General features: G+C 45.2%; 1 protein-coding gene across 1 annotated transcript in view; it reads right to left on the reverse strand.

The window, feature by feature from the left end:
- The window catches only part of LOC122938306 (cytochrome P450 2C31-like), a 112,887-nt gene that overhangs the window by 44,358 nt on the left and 48,188 nt on the right, over window positions 1–20,341 (reverse strand). The window contains exons 2-3 of the mRNA XM_044293727.1: window positions 9,079–9,255; window positions 5,853–5,994 (exon numbers count right to left, since the gene is read on the reverse strand). Of these exons, the coding sequence (XP_044149662.1) occupies window positions 5,853–5,994; window positions 9,079–9,255 (319 nt within the window). The remainder of the gene's footprint in view (window positions 1–5,852; window positions 5,995–9,078; window positions 9,256–20,341) is intronic.

Raw genomic sequence — 20,341 nt, forward strand, 5'->3', positions numbered from 1 at the left:
CAGTCGCTTTTAGGCCTTTTATGTTTTGCATTTAGAGTAATGCCCATGGGACGCGTTTTTGCTCGGCGTCTGTCATTGGCCACCCGGGGTGTTAAATCTCCTCTGCATCACATCCGGCTTACCAAGTCTCTGAAATAAGACTTGGGGGTCTGGAAGGCGTTTCTACAATCTTACAACGGCCACACATGTTACATGTCCTGAGAAATCCCTAATTCCGAGTTGTCCCTGTTTTCTGATGCTTCTGGGTCCTGTGGTTTTGGGACTATTTTTGGCCCGATTCGTGGCGGTCCTCTGGGTTATGCAAGAACCTCACTTTATTGGAGTTGTTCCCAATTATTGTGTCAGTGGAATTGTCGGGGGGCAGGTTGTCCAACAGGCATATTTCCTTTTGGACGGACAATTTAGGAGTGGTTTATGGTGTCAACAGTTTGTCTTCCTCTTCCCTCCCAGTTTTGGCCTTGCTGCGGTGCCTTGAGCGCAATATTTATTTCAGGGATCGTCATGTTCCAGGAGTTGATAATAAAGTTGCTGATGCCCCTTCCTGTTTTCATTGGCAGGATTTTCGGTCCTTTCTCCCGGAAGCAGATCAGGAGGGCAGGAGATGCCCGCAATACCTGTGGTGCTTGGTGGGCAGCAGCTAATGACGGTTAGCTGGTTAGATCTTCAGTTTCCCCTGCTACCTGGCAGGCACATGGTAAGGCCTGGGCTGAATGATGGGGGATGGTGGGCATCAGGGACGTGTGCTCCCGAGATGATTTGAGCTTGGAGGTCACAATTGAGTGGTTGTTGCGCATGTGATCCCTGCGTGTTTCTGCGGCAGTTGCGAAGCGACGGCTGTCGGGTATCGCTTTTCATTTATGATTGTGCGGATGGCCGGACATCACCAAGCAGTTTATTATTCAGCAGGCGTTACGGGGCTGGAGAAAGGAGTTCATTTCATGGAAGAGTCGGCGTCCAATCTCATTCAGCCTCCTAGGCAGGCTTATTGCCAAGCTTCCTGAGGTCTGTGCATCTCCCTTTGATGTCGCGCTGTTCTCACGGAGTTTTAGACTAGCCTTTTTTCCAGCCCTCTGAGTCGGTGAGTTGGTAGCCCCCTCTTGTCGTAAGCTGGGAGGTCTTTCTTGTCAGGATTTTGTCCTAGGTAATGATTCATTGAGGATCCGTGTCAGTCGTTCCAAGACAGATCAGTTTGGTGGGGTACCTGGATTCCTCTCCACCCGGTTCCCGGCGTAGCCTGCCCAGTATGGCTGATAACCAATTATAGCGCGCTGCGCTCGGCTGGTCACAATTTCTTTGCGCATACAGATGACTCTCCGGTGACCAAATTTCAGTTCACGGCATTTCGGTCTTGTTTAGCGTTGGCGGGGGTGGATCCCAAGGAATTCAGCACCCACTCATTCCGAATCGTGGCGGCTACAGAGGCTGCCAGAGCGGGTTTGCCTGAGTCGGAAGTTATGAGAATTGGCAGATGGAGGTCTGCTTGCTTTGCGAGATATATTAGACCAGACCTTTTGTTAAAAAAATATATATAATTATTAGTAGAATACGATATTAGCTGCATTGTACTCTGTTGTTATAGAGTTTTGGAAGTAGTGTGTTCTATTCTAATGTTTTTTTTTCATGCAGGTACTGGGCGGCCGGCCGCATGGATGGTCGGCCATTTATATATTTTCTGGGCGGCGCAGAGAGCTGACTGCAGACCCGGCGGGAGATCACTCGGTTTCCGTGAAGTGGATGTGTCGTGGAGAGGGATTTGTGGCTTAAGATGGTCTCAGCTCCTATCGCAGGTGGTGGAAATTGGTTTGCATGCCAGTGGTCTAGTGATTCTGGTCATCCATGCTGGGGGAAACGATATTGGTTCCATGCCATTGGTCGAGCTTTTGACCCTTATGCGATCCGTTTTGAAGCGGTTTCCGTCATTTTTCAGGGAGGTGGTTGTGTTGTGGCCCGAAATTGTTCCACGAGTGGTATGGCAAGGTGGCAGGGACGGGGAGGCGGTGGAAAAGTGCAGGGGAACGGTGAACTCGGATATATCCCGCTTTATTAGGTCCCAGTGGGGTGTTGTGGTTCGCCACCAGCAGCTTGAGGGTGATAACCGTTCATTAATGAGGCCGGATGGGGTTCACCTTTCCGATATCGGTTTGGGCATTTTCCTTTCGAGCCTTCAAGATGGGGTGGAGCAGGCAATGTTCTTGTTGGGTGGTGGTCGGAGCCCTGTTTGAGGGCGGTTCTCCTCCATGGCGGTAGGTAAATACAACGGATAGGTGTTGGAGACAAATGGGCGTAACTGCCCACTGGGAGTCCAGCAGCTGGCAGATCACATGGTTTTGGTGTTTATGTTTTTTTGCCGTTTGAATAAATAGCTGTGGCCGATTACCACCGAACAACAATAAAAACGAATAAAAGAAGAGCAGTGTCAGTGTGCTTTATTTGATGGGGTTGGTATTGTAGGGGCCAGAGGTAAAATGAAGCTTACCCCACCCCCCCTTTTCCTAGGTTATTACCAACAGTCCTGGACCCCAATGCAAAACCCCCTCCTGACATGTGCCAATTATAATACTGGTGTAATTTGGGCCTTCTTTGTACGACTGCTACTTCTACACCTCCTATAGCTACATTCCTATGAGTCCTGGACCCCAATGCAATACCCTCACCTGCCAAGTGCTAATTATAATACTGGTGTCATTTGGGCCTCCTTAGGCCTCTTTCACACGGGCGTCCCGGATTTGCTCTGGATGTGTCACGTGTGCATAGCGGGAAACCCACCCGAGTAGGCACGCAATTGCAGTCAGTTCCGATGTTCAGTTTTTTCTGCGCGAGTGCAATGCGTTTTGCATACACATGAGAAAAAAACTGAATGTGGTACCCAAACCCGAACCTGGACTTCTTCACTGAAGTTCGGGTTTGGGTTAGGTGTTCTATTCATTTTATTATTTTCCCTTATAAGCAGGGCCGGCGCCACCTGTAAGGCGACCTAGGCAGCCGCCTAGGGCGCAATTTAGCAGGGGGCACCAGCCCTGTGCGGTTTTAAAAAAAAGCGTTGGTTAAGTGGCAGCCGGACCGGTCCTGCCGCAAGTTTTTTTTTAAAGTACGGCGGCGGGCTCTCCCCCGCACCGGGCGGCTGCCACACTGCCCGGGCTGGCGCATCTATGATTGTGCACCGCCCGAACGCAGCCTGAAGAGAGGGACTGACAGGAGGGAAGCGCCTCTAATGTAGCGTGGCCGAGCTCTGTTCGGTCCGCGGTACATCAGCTTTTGTTTCCTGTACCCTGCCGGACTGACAGGAAGTGCTCACTTAGTGTGCACTTCCTTTCAGTCCGGCCGGGTACAGGAAACAAATGCTCCTGTACCGCGGACTGAACAGAGCTTGGCCACGCTACACTAGAGGTGGGGGGGGGGAGTGAGAGTGACAAGGGAGGGGGGGAGGAGATGAGCGTGACAAGGCAGTGGGGGGGAGTGAGAGTGACAAGGGAGGGGGGGAGGAGATGAGCGTGACAAGGGAGTGGGGGGGAATGAGAGTGACAAGGGAGTGGGGGGGGAAGAGAGTGACAAGGGAGTTGGGGGGGATGAGAGTGACAAGGGAGGGGGGGAATGAAAGTTACAAGGGGGGAGGAAATGAGAGTGACAAGGGAGTGGGGGGGAAATCAGAGTGACAAGGGAGGGGGGAATTAGGGTGACAAGGAAGGGGGGAAATGAGAGTGACGAGGGAGGGGGGAATGAGAGTGACAAGGAGGGGGGGAATGAGAGTGACGAGGAGGGGGGGAATGAGAGTGACAAGGGAGGGGGGAATGAGAGTGACGAGGAGGGGGGGAATGAGAGTGACAAGGGAGGGGGGGAATGAGAGTGACAAGGGAGGGGGAGAGAGTGACAAGGGAGGGAGGGGGGGAGAAGAGAGTGACAAGGGAGGGAGGGGGGGAGAAGAGAGTGACAAGGGAGGGAGGGGGAGAAGAGAGTGACGAAGAGGGGGAAAGAAGAGCGTGACAAGCGAGGGAGGGGGAAGAAGAGAGTGACGAGGAGGGGGGAAGAAGAGAGCGACAAGGGAGGGAGGGGGAGAAGAAAGTGACAAGGGAGGGAGGGGGAGAAGAAAGTGACAAGGGAGGGGGGAGAAAAGAGTGACAAGGGAGGGAGGGGGGAGAGGAGTGTGACTAGGGAGGGGGGGAGAAGAGAGTGACGAGGGAGGGGGGAGAAGAGTGTGACTAGGGAGGGGGGGAGAAGAGAGTGACAAGGGAGAGAGGGGGGAGAAAAGAGTGACAAGGGAGGGAGGGGGGAGAAGAGAGTGACAAGGGAGGGGGGGAAAGAGAGTGACAAGGAGGGGGGGAGAAGAGAGTGACAAGGGAAGAGGGGGGAGAAGAGAGTGACAAGGGAGTCCCCAGAGCCAGACCAAGAGCCAGACTGCAGTCAGAGACCAGATCATCTTATTGTCCTGGTGGTAAGTAGACAATGCAATATGTTTATTATTTAATTGTTTAGTTATTAATACTACATTGGAAACTAATTTACCTCACATTAAAAGGACACTATAGTCCCAGAACCAGTACAGTTTAATGTAGTGGTACTGGCGTCTATAGCCTGTTCCTGCAGAGAAAAGACACTGTGCAGTACTGGGGTTAAAGGAGCACTATAGTGCCAGAAAAACAAACTCATTTTCCTGGCACTATATAGTTGTTAGGAGTGGGGCACCCCCCTCGTGTCCCCCTCCCACTGGGCTGAAGGGGTTAAAACCCCTTCAGCCACTTACCTTTCTCCAGCGCCGCCACTGGGAACTCTTTTCCCCGATCCTCCTCTCAGCTGCGAATGCACATGCGCACGCGTTCAAAACTATGTTCCGCGTCTTCCCACTGTAATTTTCACAGTGAGAAACGCAGAAGCACCTCTAGCGGCTGTCAGGGAGACCGCTACAAGAATCTTGATTAACGCTAAGGGAAACAGCAGTTATTTTAATTTAAATGCTGAGAAAGGGGTTGAACATATGTAATGTCAAGATATAGGCAGATCATCTGATAAGGGGGGGGGGGGGCAATTTTTATCTTGCCTAGAGCGGCAAAAATCCTTGCACCGGCCCTGCTTATAACATGGTTATAAAGGAAAATAATAGCATTCTTAATACAGAATGCTTACTAAAATGTTGATTGAGGGGTTAAAAAATGTGAAAAAATTAACTCATCTCATCCACTTGTTCGCGCTGCTGGCATCGTCTTCTTTCTTCTTCTTTCAGGAGAGCGCAGTGACGTCAGCGCAGGTCCTGCTGAATGATGATAGAAGGATCTTCAATCTTCATTCAGCATGACATGTGTTGGCGTCACCGCCTTTACCACATGGTGAGCGCGATTACTTCATCAAAGGTCCTTTTGCAGGTCCTGAAAGATGAAGAAATAAGACGATGCCGGCTGCGCAAACAAGTGGATGGGGTGAGTTAATTTAACCATGTTATAAGAAAAAAATAATACAGTAAATTGACTTTTATTAATTTACTAACATAATCTCCTAGCAACCATGTGTGAAAATTGCATTGCATCCGCACTTGCTTGCGGATGCTACGCGATTTTCACGCATACCCATTCATTTCTATGGGACCTGCATTGCGTGAAAAACGTAGAATATAGAACATGCTGCGATTCTCACGCAAAGCACAAGTGATGCATGAAAATCACCGCTCATCTGAACAGCCCCATTAAAGTGAATGGTTCCGGATTCAGTGCGGGTGCAATGCGTTTCCCTCACGCATTGCACCCCCACGGAATTCTCATCCATGTGAAAGGAACCTTAGTGTTACTGCTACTTTTACACCTCCTATAGCTACATCGTAAGAGGGAAAAATGTATTTTTTTTTATAAAATCATCAAACCGATCACCTTGTATTTCAGGATATTTCAAGAGTATAAGGAAACCGTATCTCAGCGTCAAACTTGTAGTCTCTGTTCCAGCTAAGAATAAGTCGAATATTATCCCTTCTAGGTTCTCCTTGTGAAATTCTGTGTCTGGATTCTTTTTTTCCTGGAAAATTTGAAGTAGTTAGTAATGAGCAAAGTTTAGAAAACTTTGATTTGGCTGCTACGCCGAATTTCACTAAACAAATTTCTTTGTGAGTAGCGGGCGCAATGACAGGGAACGGCGATTGCGCTGCCCTGTCATTAAACCCCTCAGATGCCGCGTTCATTGCTGATCACAGCATCTGAGATTTTTTTTAAATGGGATTTCGGGGGTTAATTGGTGAAAAAAAAAAATATAATACTCCCCTATCCATTCGCGTGTGAAGAGGCCAACTCAGCTATCTTGATTGAAGATCCCGCGTGAAATCTCGTGTGACACATGATGATGTCATCACACTGGCAGATTTTGTACAGGATCTTTAATCAAAATAGCTGAGGCAGCCTCTTTGGGCTCAAATGTAGGAGGTAAGTATGATTATTTTTATACCGCCATTTCAGGCAAAATTAATTCGTTACTAGTGTTGATCGATCTCCAAAGTGCTTATGTGCTCTGGCCGAACACATCGGTATGCTCGTGTGTTCTACCAAGCACCCGAACACAATGGAAGTCAATGGGAGAACCCCAGGCACCCCCTGCTCGGAAGAGAAGAGAGAGTCTGGTTCACAAAAAAAGGTTAGAAATTGATGGAAACCCCATCAAAATGGTTTGTAAACAACATTAAGAGGATAGCTGGATGCATCCTTGACTCCTATTATCTATGACATACAATAGACAACCACACAAAGGCTATATGCCAAAAGCCAGGTATATGCAAGCCATCAATCTATCCATGAGACAGATAACAGGCTTAGTCAGCATACCTTACAATGGCAGCCTTGTGCACTATGAAACATTACAAACCAGCTCTCATCTGACTGAGATCCAGTAAGCCTCAAAGTTACTTCAGATCTGTTGGATGTCTTGGGTGGACCTGCACACCTAGATCAATATCATTAGGGTGATAAAAGGTTTTCTGATTGTCCTAACATAATATTCAATAACTTTTCTATACAGTTTTGTCAAGTAAAAACTCATTTGCATAAACATGGGCATATGGGAAAGACATGCAAATGAGTAGAATCTGCCTTGTTTTTCAGCTGAAAAACCATTTGCATGGAAAATTTGCGATCTACACTACTCATGAACAGCTATTGGTTTCATAGTCTTATAACAAGAGTGATAGTATTGTCATAAGACTATGAAACCAATAGATGGCGCTGTTCATGAGTCATGAACAGCGCCATCTATTGGTTTTATAGTCTTATGACAAGCTTATTAGTGTAGCCTTTTGCATGGAAAATTTGTGATAAAAATTTGCGATTAGATTATTTGCGATCTACACTACTCATGAACAGCGCCATCGATTGGATGCATAGTCTTGTCATATACTATGAAACCAATAGATGGCGCTGTTCATGAGTCATTACAAGCAGGGCAATAGTCCTCAGACACACCCTAGCAAGCTTATATTACCGCAGATAAAGTGCTAGAAGATGTGTGAATAATAGCAGCAATCTGATATACACCTCAGTGTTAGCGCAGGCTATTATAGGCTGAGTGCTACACGGTGTGTGAACTCTATTGAGCAGTGTGCCCCACTTACTAGCGACACAGGAAGATGAACAGCACCATCTATTGGTTTCATAGTCTTATGACAAGAGTAATAGTCCTGTCATAAGACTATGAAACCAATAGATGGCGCTGTTCATAAGTAGTGTAGATCTCAAATTTTCCATGCAAATGTTTTTTTAGCTGAAAAACTAGGCAGATTCTACTCATTTGCATGTCTTTCCCATATGTCCATGTTTATGCAAATGAGTTTTTACATGACAAAACTGTATAGAAAAGTTATTGAATATTATATTAGGACAATCAGAAAACTTTTTATCACCCTAATGATATTGATCTAGGTGTGCAGGTCCACCCAAGCCATCCAACAGATCTGAAGTAACTTTGAGGCTTACTGGCTCTCAGTCAGATGAGAGCTGGTTTGTAATGTCTCAAAGTGCACAAGGCTGCCATTGTAAGGTATGCTAACTAAGGCTACTTTCACACTAGCGTTCGGGGCTCCGCTTGTGAGTTACGTTTGAAGGCTCTCACAAGAGGCCCCGAACGCATCCATACTGCCCTAATGCATTCTGAGTGGATGCGGATCCGCTCAGAATGCCTCAGTCTGGCACCGTTTGTCCAGACTGAGGCAAACGGATCCGTCCAGACTTACAATGTAAGTCAATGGGGACGGATGCGTTTGAAGTTGACACAATATGGCTCAATTTCAAACGGATCCGTCCCCTATTGATTTTCAATGTAAAGTCTGGATGGATCCGTCTGAACAACTTTCACAGAATTTTTTCTAAACTATAATGCAGACGGATCCGTTCTGAACGGATCCCATCGTCTGCATTATAGGAGCGGATCCGTCTGTGCAGACACCAGACGGATCCGCTCTGAACGCAAGTGTGAAAGTAGCCTAAGCCTGTCATCTGTCTCATGGATATATTGAAGGCTTGCATATACCTGGCTTTTGGCATATAGCCTTTGTGTGGTTGTCTATTGTATGTCATAGATAATAAGAGTCCAAGACGCATCCAGCCATCCTCTTAATGCTGCTTCCAAACAATTTTGATGGGGTTTCCATCAATTTCTAACCTTTTTTTGTGACCCAGACACCCTCTCTTCTTCCGAGCAGGGGGTGCCTGGTTTGATGCTCGGGTCTCTCATGACTTTCATTGTATTAAATTGTACTCGAGCACCAGCAGTATTCGGCTGAGCACTCGGATGTGCGGAGTATAGCGATGCTCAAGCCGAACAGCAGTTCGGCCGAGCGTGCTTGCTCAACACTATTCATTACCACAAAGAACGAGGAAATTCGGCTTCGCAGCAAATCAAATTTTCTATGTAATTCGGATCAAAGTCCACTTTGGATACTTTGATTTGCTGAACACTAGAAATGATCATTAGTTTAATTATTCAAAATTGTAACATGAGTCTAAACAAGTGCAAGTGAAAGAACTGTTGCTTCCATCATCTGATTTTCAAAGATGGTTGAATTGTGGCTATGACCTCTCCCTACATATACAATGTTTCAAGGATTATCTATAAACTCACCTCTTCCATCTTCATGAGGAAGCAATCTATTAAGTCGCGAGGGCAGTTCTTATCTAGGGTGGCTCGATGGGTGTCCGCAATCTCATTAAAAATTTGTTTAAGGTTGCTAGTAATTTTGAAGATGTTCAGGTGAGGACCGGGAATGTAGCGCATTATGGTTGGGAATGTGCTGAGAAGCTAATTAAAAAAAAAATAGAAAGTTAAAGCATTATAGTTCTTCTATTGGTTGAATATCATTGTTATACAATATACTTTGATTTTTTTTTCTTAGTTGTTTTGATATGTATCTAGACCACTGACATCTGACACTTGACAGTTTTTGCAGTGGGTCTCTTAAGGCAGTGGCATTTATCTCTTGTCAGGGCCATATAGGGTGACTAAGAGGTTCCTGACACAGGATCACCCCTATCAGGGCGGCCATTCCATTTTGTATGCAGGGATAATAGTTTGTAGGACGAGCTTGAGGGTCAGATATCTCTTCCTTTCCTTAGCAACTTCCAAATATACACAGCCTAATTGATCAAATATTTTATTGGCGCTTATAGGGATATTTTAAATGAATACCATTAAGGCCCCATGCACACGGCCGTTGTTCACAGCCGTGTGCGGGCCGTGGAACCGCGGCCTGGATCCCTCCTGAGAGCAGGAGCGCACGGCGTCACTGGTTGCTATGACGCCGTGCGCTCCCTGCTGCCGGCACAGTACAGTAATACACTGGTACGATCTATACCAGTGTATTACTGTACTATGCCGGCAGCAGGGGGCGCACGGCAGTGGCGGATTATAATTGGGGCGTTTGGGTCGGTAGCCCCGGGCCCGGCATCGCTGGGGGGCCCAACGACCCAAACGCCCACAAACTACGGCGGGGCACGGGAGCGCATAGTTCCCTATGCGGTAGTAAAATCCCGATGCAGGCGGGCGTGATGACGTCATCACGCAGTGCCTGTGCCCGGACGCAGCACACTGACGTGTGTGCGCACGCCTGCACCATCTACGAGTGAGCGCCGGCTGGGACACAGGTAAGTATTAGCTTTTATTTTTTTGTGTGCCAACTGCCGACTTTGGGGGACATTACTGAAGGAACAGGGGGGGCAAACTACTACGTGGGGGCAAATTACTAGTATGGGGGAAATTAATAATGTGGGGGTAGTGTGGGAGACAATTAATACTGTAGGGGCAAATTACTACCATGGGGGGAATTAATACTGTGAGGGCAGTGTGGAGAAATTAATACTGTGGGGGCAGTGTGGGGGGCTATTTACTTAGTGGATGGCAGTGTGGGGGCAAATTATCTAATGGGGGGCAGTGTGGGGGGTTATTACTTGATGGGGCAGTGGTGTGGGGGCAAATTATCTAATGGGTGGCAGTGTGGGGGGTTATTACTTGATGGGGCAGTGTGGGGGGCAAATTACTTAATGATGGGGCAGTGTGGGGGCAAATCACTTAATGGATGGCAGTGTCGGGGCAAATCACTTAATGGATGGCAGTGTCAGGTAAAATGATCTAATGGGGGGCAGTGTGTGGTGTTATTACTTGATGGGGGCAGTGTGGGCAGCAAATTACTTTGTGGGTGAAATTACTACATGGGAGGCAGTGTGGGGGAAATTACTGTATGGAGCAGTGTGGGGGAAATGACTATATGGGGGAAATGACTATATGGGGCAGTGTGGGGGAAATGACTATATGGGGCAGTGTGGGGGAAATGACTATATGGGGCAGTGTGGGGGAAATGACTACATGGGGCAGTGTGGGGGAAATTACTACATGGGGCAGTGTGGGGGAATTACTATATGGATCAGTGTGGGGGAATTACTATATGGATCAGTGTGGGGGAATTACTGTGTGGGGGCAGTGTGGGGGAAACTACTATATGGGGCAGTGTGGGGGAAACTACTATATGGGGCAGTGTGGGGGAAACTACTATATGGGAGCAGTGTGGGGGAAATTACTACATGGGGCAGTGTGGGGGAAATTACTATATGGGGCAGTGTGGGGGAAACTACTATATGGGGCAGTGTGGGGGAAACTACTATATGGGAGCAGTGTGGGGGAAATTACTATATGGGAGCAGTGTGGGGGAAATTACTACATGGGGCAGTGTGGGGGAAATTACTATATGGGGCAGTGTGGGGAAACTACTACATGGGACAGTGTGGGGGAAATTACTATATGGGAGCAGTGTGGGGGAAATTACTATATGGGAGCAGTGTGGGGGAAATTACTACATGGGGCAGTGTGGGGGAAATTACTATATGGGGCAGTGTGGGGGAAATTACTACATGGGGCAGTGTGGGGGAAATTACTACATGGGAGGCAGTGTGGGGGAAATTACTATATGGGGCAGTGTGGGGGAAACTACTATATGGAGCAGTGTGTGGGAAATTACTATATGGGGCAGTGTGGGGAAACTACTATATGGAGCAGTGTGGGGGAAATTACTATATGGGGCAGTGTGGGGGAAATTACTATATGGGGCAGTGTGGGGGAAATTACTATATGGGGGTAGTGTGGGGGCCTTTCTATTAGGGGACATTATTTTTGGGGACACTATACAGGTATTATTACCTGGAACACAATATAGGGTGTTATTATTACTGGGGGCACTCTAGGGGACATTATAATTGCTGTAGACACTATAGGGACCTTTGGGGTAATTTATCAAACTGGTGTAAAGTATAACTGGGTTAGTTACCCATAGCAGCCAATCAGATTCCAGCTTTCATTTTTCACAGCTCCTTTGGAAAATTAAAGGTGGAATCTGATTGGTTGCTGTGGGCACCTAAGCCAGTTGTAATTTACACCAGTTTGATAAATGACCCCAATTATGAGAACTCTAACGTGTCTGTGTAACAAACTCTGTAGAGACGAGATGCGGCTGAAAGAATTTGTCATGGCGGTCTTGGTCAAACGGAGGAGAAGATGAAAGAGAGGATCTACATGACAGGAGATGTCACTGGATGTAACAGGTATGTGGTGCAGTATTCTCCTATATGTAGAGCTGGCTCACCACTGTGACCTGCGTCTCATCTCCTCCTCCAAGTCTTTTTTTTATCATAATCGTATGTGTTTTAAATTTGGCAACTAAAATTTGTATTTGTCACCTGCAGTCCTATGTAACAGCCTAGATAACAGTGATTACTTTCTGTGTACAGATAATGTAGTAGATGTTCCATGCAGTCCTATGTAACACCCCACATAACACAATAGTTCACTGTGTTATGTGGGTTGTTACATAGGACTGCAGGTAACATCTATGACATCTGTACACAGAGAGTTATGAGATGGTGGGGGTCTGACTCCTGGCACCCCCACCAATCAGCTGTTTGAGGAGACCGCGATGTCCCAGTGAGCGTCGCAGCCTCTTTGCTCGTTACCAAGCACAGCGATGTCCATTTGATAGCCCTGCGCTCGGTATTACAGCTCAGCCGCAATCACTCGGATGAGACAGAGCTGCACCTAGACCATGTGAACGATGTCATATGGCCTAGGAAGAGACGTTGGCGCTTACGAAGCACCGCAGCCTCTTCATATAGAAAAAAAAACTAAAACTAAAATGGAGGGGGGGGGGGCCCGAATTGGGTAGACAGCCCCGGGCCTATCATGCACTTAATCCGCCCCTGGCGCACGGCGTCATACCAACCAGTGACGCCGTGCGCTCCTGCTCTCAGGAGGGATCCAGGCCGCGGTTCCACGGCCCGCACACGGCTGTGAACAACGGCCGTGTGCATGGGGCCTAAAGGTTACGTTTTACACTGGTGAAGGTGGAAACATTAAGGCTTGACATAATCTGGATGCAACAGAAAAAGTTTTTTAAACACACCAACAATCTACAAAAGAGTGGCTTGAAAAAGTAAAGAATCACATAATTGCAATGACCCAAATTAAAAAACACATCTGGGACCCCACCAATCAGCTGTTAGCGAAGTGCTTTTAGTAGCAACATGGCCTTCTTGCAGATATTTATCTTGCAGCTACCTGTACCTATTTTGGCTTCATTTGTGTTAAATAATGACATTTGTGTTAAATAATTCTTGTCCATCTGAGGTTGTATTTACCTTATTTTATGACCTTCTAAGAACCTGATGTGTTTTTTTTAATTATTATTATGTCCTGATATATAAAACCATAAAATTCATAGTTACATAGTAATTATTGAAAAAAGACATAAGTCCATCAAGTTCAACCAAGGGATAGATGCGAATCCCAGAAGGAAGTAGGACTCAGATTTCTACACATTTTCATAAGCATTAATGTAATTTACTTTCAAGAATTCATCTAAACCCTTCTAAAACTGTCCACTGTTCCTGCTGTGACCAACGTCCTGAGGTAGTCTATTCCACAGCTTCACAGTTCTTACAGTAAAGAAGCTGTGGAATAGACTTTTTCTTGTCCAGTCGGAGGCAGTGCCTTCTTGTCTTTTGAGGGCATTTTACATGAATCAGTTTTTTACCATATTTTTTGTATGGCCCTTTCATATATTTGTATAGATTAATCATGTCCCCCCTTAGACGTCTCTTCTCAAGACTAAATAAATTGAATGATTTTAATCTTTCTTCATAACTAAGAAGAAAGATTAAAATAATTAAATTTATTTAGTATTGAGAAGAGACATCTAAGGGGGGACATGATTAACAAATTCAAAGAGGATGTACAAACCGGATTCCAAAAAAGTTGGGACACTAAACAAATTGTGAATAAAAACGGAATGCAATGATGTGGAGATGCCAAATGTCAATATATTATTTGTAATAGAACGTAGATGACAGATCAAACGTTTAATCCGAGTAAATGTATCATTTTAAAGGAAAAATACATTGATTCAAATTTTCACGGTGTCAACAAATCCCCAAAAAGTTGGGACAAGTAGCAATAAGAGGCTGGAAAAAGTAAATTTGAGCATAACGAAGAGCTGGAAGACCAATTAACACTAATTAGGTCAATTGGCAACATGATTGGGTATAAAAAGAGCTTCTCAGAGTGGCAGTGTCTCTCAGAAGCCAAGATGGGTAGAGGATCACCAATTCCCACAATGTTGCGCAGAAAGATAGTGGAGCAATATCAGAAAGGTGTTACCCAGCGAAAAATTGCAAAGACTTTGCATCTATCATCATCAACTGTGCATAACATCATCCGAAGATTCAGAGAATCTGGAACAATCTCTGTGCGTAAGGGTCAAGGCCGTAAAACCATACTGGATGCCCGTGATCTCCGGGCCCTTAAACGACACTGCACCACAAACAGGAATGCTACTGTAAAGGAAATCACAGAATGGGCTCAGGAATACTTCCAGAAACCATTGTCAGTGAACACAATCCACCGTGCCATCCGCCGTTGCCAGCTGAAACTCTACAGTGCAAAGAAGAAGCCATTTCTAAGCAAGATCCACAAGCTCAGGCGTTTTCACTGGGCCAGGGATCATTTAAAATGGAGTGTGGCAAAATGGAAGACTGTTCTGTGGTCAGACGAGTCACGATTCAAAGTTCTTTTTGGAAATCTGGGACGCCATGTCATCCGGACCAAAGAGGACAAGGACAACCCAAGTTGTTATCAATGCTCAGTTCAGAAGCCTGCATCTCTGATGGTATGGGGTTGCATGAGTGCGTGTGGCATGGGCAGCTTGCATGTCTGGAAAGGCACCATCAATGCAGAAAAATATATTCAGGTTCTAGAACAACATATGCTCCCATCCAGACGTCATCTCTTTCAGGGAAGACCCTGCATTTTTCAACAAGATAATGCCAGACCACATTCTGCATCAATCACAACATCATGGCTGCGTAGGAGAAGGATCCGGGTACTGAAATGGCCAGTCTGCAGTCCAGATCTTTCACCTATAGAGAACATTTGGCGCATCATAAAGAGGAAGGTGCAACAAAGAAGGCCCAAGACGATTGAACAGTTAGAGGCCTGTATTAGACAAGAATGGGAGAGCATTCCTATTTCTAAACTTGAGAAACTGGTCTCCTCGGTCCCCAGACGTCTGTTGAGTGTTGTAAGAAGAAGGGGAGATGCCACACAGTGGTAAAAATGGCCTTGTCCCAACTTTTTGGGGATTTGTTGACTCCATGAAATTCTTATTCAACATATTTTTCCCTTAACCACTTTAACCCCGCTAGCTAAAACCCCCTTAATGACCAGGCCACTTTTTACACTTCTGCACTACACTACTTTCACCGTTTATTGCTCGGTCATGCAACTTACCACCCAAATGAATTTTACCTCCTTTTCTTCTCACTAATAGAGCTTTCATTTGGTGGTATTTTATTGCTGCTGACATTTTTCCTTTTTTTGTTATTAATCGAAATTTAACGATTTTTTTGCAAAAAAATGTCATTTTTCACTTTCAGCTGTAAAATTTTGCCAAAAAAACGACATCCATATATAATCTTTTCGCTAAATTTATTGTTCTACATGTCTTTGATAAAAAAAAAATGTTTGGGTAAAAGTAATAGCGTTTACAAACTATGGTACAAAAATGTGAATTTCCGCTTTTTGAAGCAGCTCTGACTTTCTGAGCACCTGTCATGTTTCCTGAGGTTCTACAGTGCCCAGACAGTACAAACACCCCACAAATGACCCCATTCCGGAAAGTAGACACCCTAAGGTATTCGCTGATGGGCATAGTGAGTTCATAGAACTTTTAATTTTTTGTCACAAGTTAGCGGAAAATGATGATTTCTTTTTTCTTTTTTTTTTCTTACAAAGTCTCATATTCCACTAACTTGCGACAAAAAATAAAAAATTCTAGGAACTCGCCGTGCCCCTCACGGAATACCTTGGGGTGTCTTTTTTCCAAAATGGTGTCACTTGTGGCGTAGTTATACTGCCCTGGCAATTTAGGGGCCCCATATGTGTGAGAAGTACTTTGCAATCAAAATGTGTAAAAAATGGCCTGCGAAATCCGAAAGGTGCTCTTTGGAATGTGTGCCCCTTTGCCCACCTAGGCTGCAATAAAGTGTCACACATCTGGTATCGCCGTACTCAGGAGAAGTTGGGGAATGTGTTTTGGGGTGTCATTTTACATATACCCATGCTGGGTGAGAGAAATATCTTGGCAAAAGACAACTTTTCCCATTTTTTTTATACAAAGTTGGCATTTGACCAAGATATTTATCTCACCCAGCATGGGTATATGTAAAATGACACCCCAAAACACATTCCCCAACTTCTCCTGAGTACGGCGATACCACATGTGTGACACTTTTTTGCAGCCTAGATGCGCAAAGCGGCCCAAATTCCTTTTAGGTGGGCATTTTTAGACATTTCGATCCCAGACTTCTTCTCACGCTTTCGGGCCCCTAACATGCCACGGCAGTATAAATACCCCACATGTGACCCCATTTTGGAAAGAAGACACCCCAAGGTATTCCGTAAGGGGCATGGCAAGTTCCTAGAATTTTTTTTTTTTGGCACAAGTTAGCGGAAATTGATTTTTTTTTATTTTCTCACAAAGTCTCCCTTTCCGCTAACTTGGGACAAAAATTTCAATCTTTTATGGACTCAATATGCCCCTCACGGAATACCTTGGAGTGTCTTCTTTCCGAAATGGCGTCACATGTGGGGTATTTATACTGCCCTGGCATTTTAGGGGCCCTAAAGCGTGAGAAGAAGTCTGGAATATAAATGTCTAAAAAATTTTACGCATTTGGATTCCGTGAGGGGTATGGTAAGTTCATGTGAGATTTTATTTTTTGACACAAGTTAGTGGAATATGAGACTTTGTAAGAAAAAACAAAAACAAACAAAAAATTTCCGCTAACTTGTGCCCAAAAAAATGTCTGAATGGAGCCTTACAGGGGGTGATCAATGATAGGGGGGTGATCAGGGAGTCTATATGGGGTGATCACCCCCCTGTCATTGATCACCCCCCTGTATGGCTCCATTCAGACGTCCGTATGATTTTTTACGGATTCACGGATACATGGATCGGATCCGCAAAACGCATACAGACGTCTGAATGGAGCCTTACAGGGGGGTGATCAATGACGGAGGTGATCAGGGAATCTATATGGGTGATCACCCCTCTGTCATTGATCACCCCCCTGTAAGGCTCCATTCAGACGTCCGCATGTGTTTTGCGGATCCGATCCATGTATCAGTGGATCCGTAAAAATAATACGGACGTCTGAATGGAGCCTTACAGGGGGGTGATCAATGACCGAGGTGATCAGGGAGTCTATATCGGTGATCACCCCTCTGTCATTGATCACCCCCCTGTAAGGCTCCATTCAGACGTCCGCATGTGTTTTGCGGATCCGAACCATGTATCAGTGGATCCGTAAAAATCATATGGACGTCTGAATGGAGCCTTACAGGGGGGTGATCAATGACAGGGGGGTGATCAGGGAGTCTATATGGGGTGATCAGGGGTGATCAGTGGTTCATAAAGGGTTAATAAGTGACGGGGGGGTGTAGTGTAGTGTAGTGGTGTTTGGTGCTACTTTACTGAGCTGCCTGTGTCCTCTGGTGGTCGATCCAAACAAAAGGGACCACCAGAGGACCAGGTAGCAGGTATATTAGACGCTTTTATCAAAACAGCGTCTAATATACCTGTTAGGGGTTAAAAAAATCACATCTCCAGCCTGCCAGCGAGCGATCGCCGCTGGCAGGCTGGAGATCCACTCGCTTACCTTCCGTTCCTGTGAGCGCGCGCGCCTGTGTGCGCGCGTTCACAGGAAATCACGGCTCTCGCGAGATTACGCATATATGCGTGACTCTGCGCAGAGCTGCCACCTCCGGACCGCACATCTGCGTTAGGCGGTCCGGAGGTGGTTAAAATGGTACATTTTCTCAGTTTAAACTTTTGTCCCGTGATTTATGTTCTATTCTGAATAAAATATTAGAAGTTGGCACCTCCACATCATTGCATTCAGTTTTTATTCACGATTTGTATAGTGTCCCAACTTTTTGGGAATCCAGTTTGTACTTTGTTTTACTTTTTCTGTTTGTATAGCCAGATGGGTAGCTGTATCTGGGCATATCTAATGGATAACATGTAGCCAGAAGTTGCCATATACCCTATATTTCACTTAACTGCACATTTATAACATTGCACCTATACAGGGCTGTATTTACTACAAGGCACATGAGGGCCTGTGCTTAGGGCATCGGGAAGTAAGGGTGCTAAACTAGTTTGTGTTCTGGTCTGTGACTACTCTCGGATGATGTCCACATGCTGTCTGTTTTTCTTACAGACCTTCTTACACAAGTGAATGAATCTTGAGGGAAAATCAGACCTGGGTGGTGCATATTATAATTTTTCCACTCATAGCATGCACCATCCATTGATGGAGAAGCCTTGAGCATTATGTTTATATTTTACTGGCAGCTGTATAAGGGTGTATTTAGATGAGATGTTTTTAACCACACAGTCAAATTTGCATTTAAAAACGTGTCTAAAACCACACTCAGTTTTGCCGTGGTTTTGTGATGTCGATATTTCCCAGACAAACAAAACATGGTGAAAAGTCATTATGCACAATGGAGTTCCATTACTCCGCACACGTGCACACACAGGACCAACTTGATTAAATATTAATTTCCCTCTTTATTAAACAAGTCAAACTTCAATAAATGCATAATCCATGGCTTAATATAGAAATGTTAAAAATGATCTGTCACCATTTTCTTCATTCAGGAATCGTCTGCACTATCATGCGTTTCCAAACATGTGCACTCGGCCGGCATCCACAATGCACATTCGTTCTCCAGGATCAGGGTTCCATATGGCATCCACCACATAGCGTTTCAAGGCCATGACACCTTTGTCAAGCGTATGTCAATATCGTCTCAGTTCCATTTTTAAATGCCTGGTCACATGACCGAATTGAAGCTAAACAAATTGATTTTGATTCGAATTTCAGGAAAAATTTGATTTGCCACAAAGCCAAATTTCCTACTGAAATGACGATAAATAAAAGAAAAATACATACACACAAGTGATGAATGAACTTGTGAAAAATTAAGTTTGGCTGCTTTGCCGAATTTCACAAAGAAGTTTTGATTAGTGCCGAATTAAAGCGCATTGACTTGTACTGTATGTAGCAAGCGCAATGACGGTGAATGCTCCTTACCGTCATGGAACCCCTCAAGGTGCCGTGTTCATCACTGATCGTGGCATTTGAGATTAAAAGTAAGGCCTCTCAGGGGTTAATCCGGTTAAAAAAAAAAACATGCTCAGCTTATCCATCGCTTATCCATCCATTACGGCCATCTTGATTGAAGACACCGCTTGAAATCTCACTTGGTGACGGCCAGCACGAGATTTTGCGCAGTATCTTTAATCAAGATGCCTGCGACGGCCTCTCCACTAACAAATAGATGAGGTGAGTATGTTTTGTTTTTTTTGCTGCCATTTCAGGAAAAATTGAAGTGCAAGGAAATTTGGCTTCACAGTGAATCAAATTTTTCTTGAAATTCAGATTGAAGTCAATTCGGCTTAAATTCGATCAACACTAATACTTACCTCATCTACTTGCTTGCGGAGGTGCAGTTGTGGCCATCTTGAGGGGTTCAATGATGGCGGGCGGCGCGATTGCTATTCTCTATCATTGCGCCGCTACATACAATGGAATGCGATTCGTGGCAAAGTAATTTGAAACAAATCTAATTTCTTCGTGAAACTTCTGTGAAGCTTCTGGCTATACATTCATACCTTCTAGGAGAAATAACAAAGGAATTGCACATACCATACTGTATAAGAACAGATGCTCCAGAATTGTTATTACAAGGGGAATGCAAGTAGTTAGGACATGTTAGGAGAGGGGACAGGTCCTCTTTAATTCCAGTTTACAAGAATACACTGAAACTGCAGATCTCATTTAATCCTTTTTGATGCAGATTATGGGGATTATTTACTAATCTAAAAAACGCCTAAATTAGGTGTATTTCAGGCGCTATCTGCGACTTCTCCCCGCTCACTCCAGGTCTAAGATTGTGGGTGTTGTGTGGGTGGGGAAGGGGAGGGCCAGTCTCATTCATCATTTTCTACGCCTGCTTTAGGTATAGAGAAGGGTTTTAATGTAAGACAGCCAGGAAGCTGTCTTACATTTAGAATTGATGTTGGATGCGCCGAAGTTATAGAGAGGCCTACACCTTTTCATAACTTCAGCCGATCCACCGTCAGTGCAGGGCCTTTATTAAGACCAGCGTCTAAAACACTGGTCTTAATGAATGTGCCCCTATATATGTGTATTTAGTATGAGTACATTTTTGCTAGCGTTATAGGATCAGGCATTTCAGTATGGAACTGACATAATGATGA

This window comes from Bufo gargarizans, chromosome 5 (genome assembly GCF_014858855.1).
Source record: "Bufo gargarizans isolate SCDJY-AF-19 chromosome 5, ASM1485885v1, whole genome shotgun sequence".
NCBI lineage: Eukaryota > Metazoa > Chordata > Amphibia > Anura > Bufonidae > Bufo > Bufo gargarizans.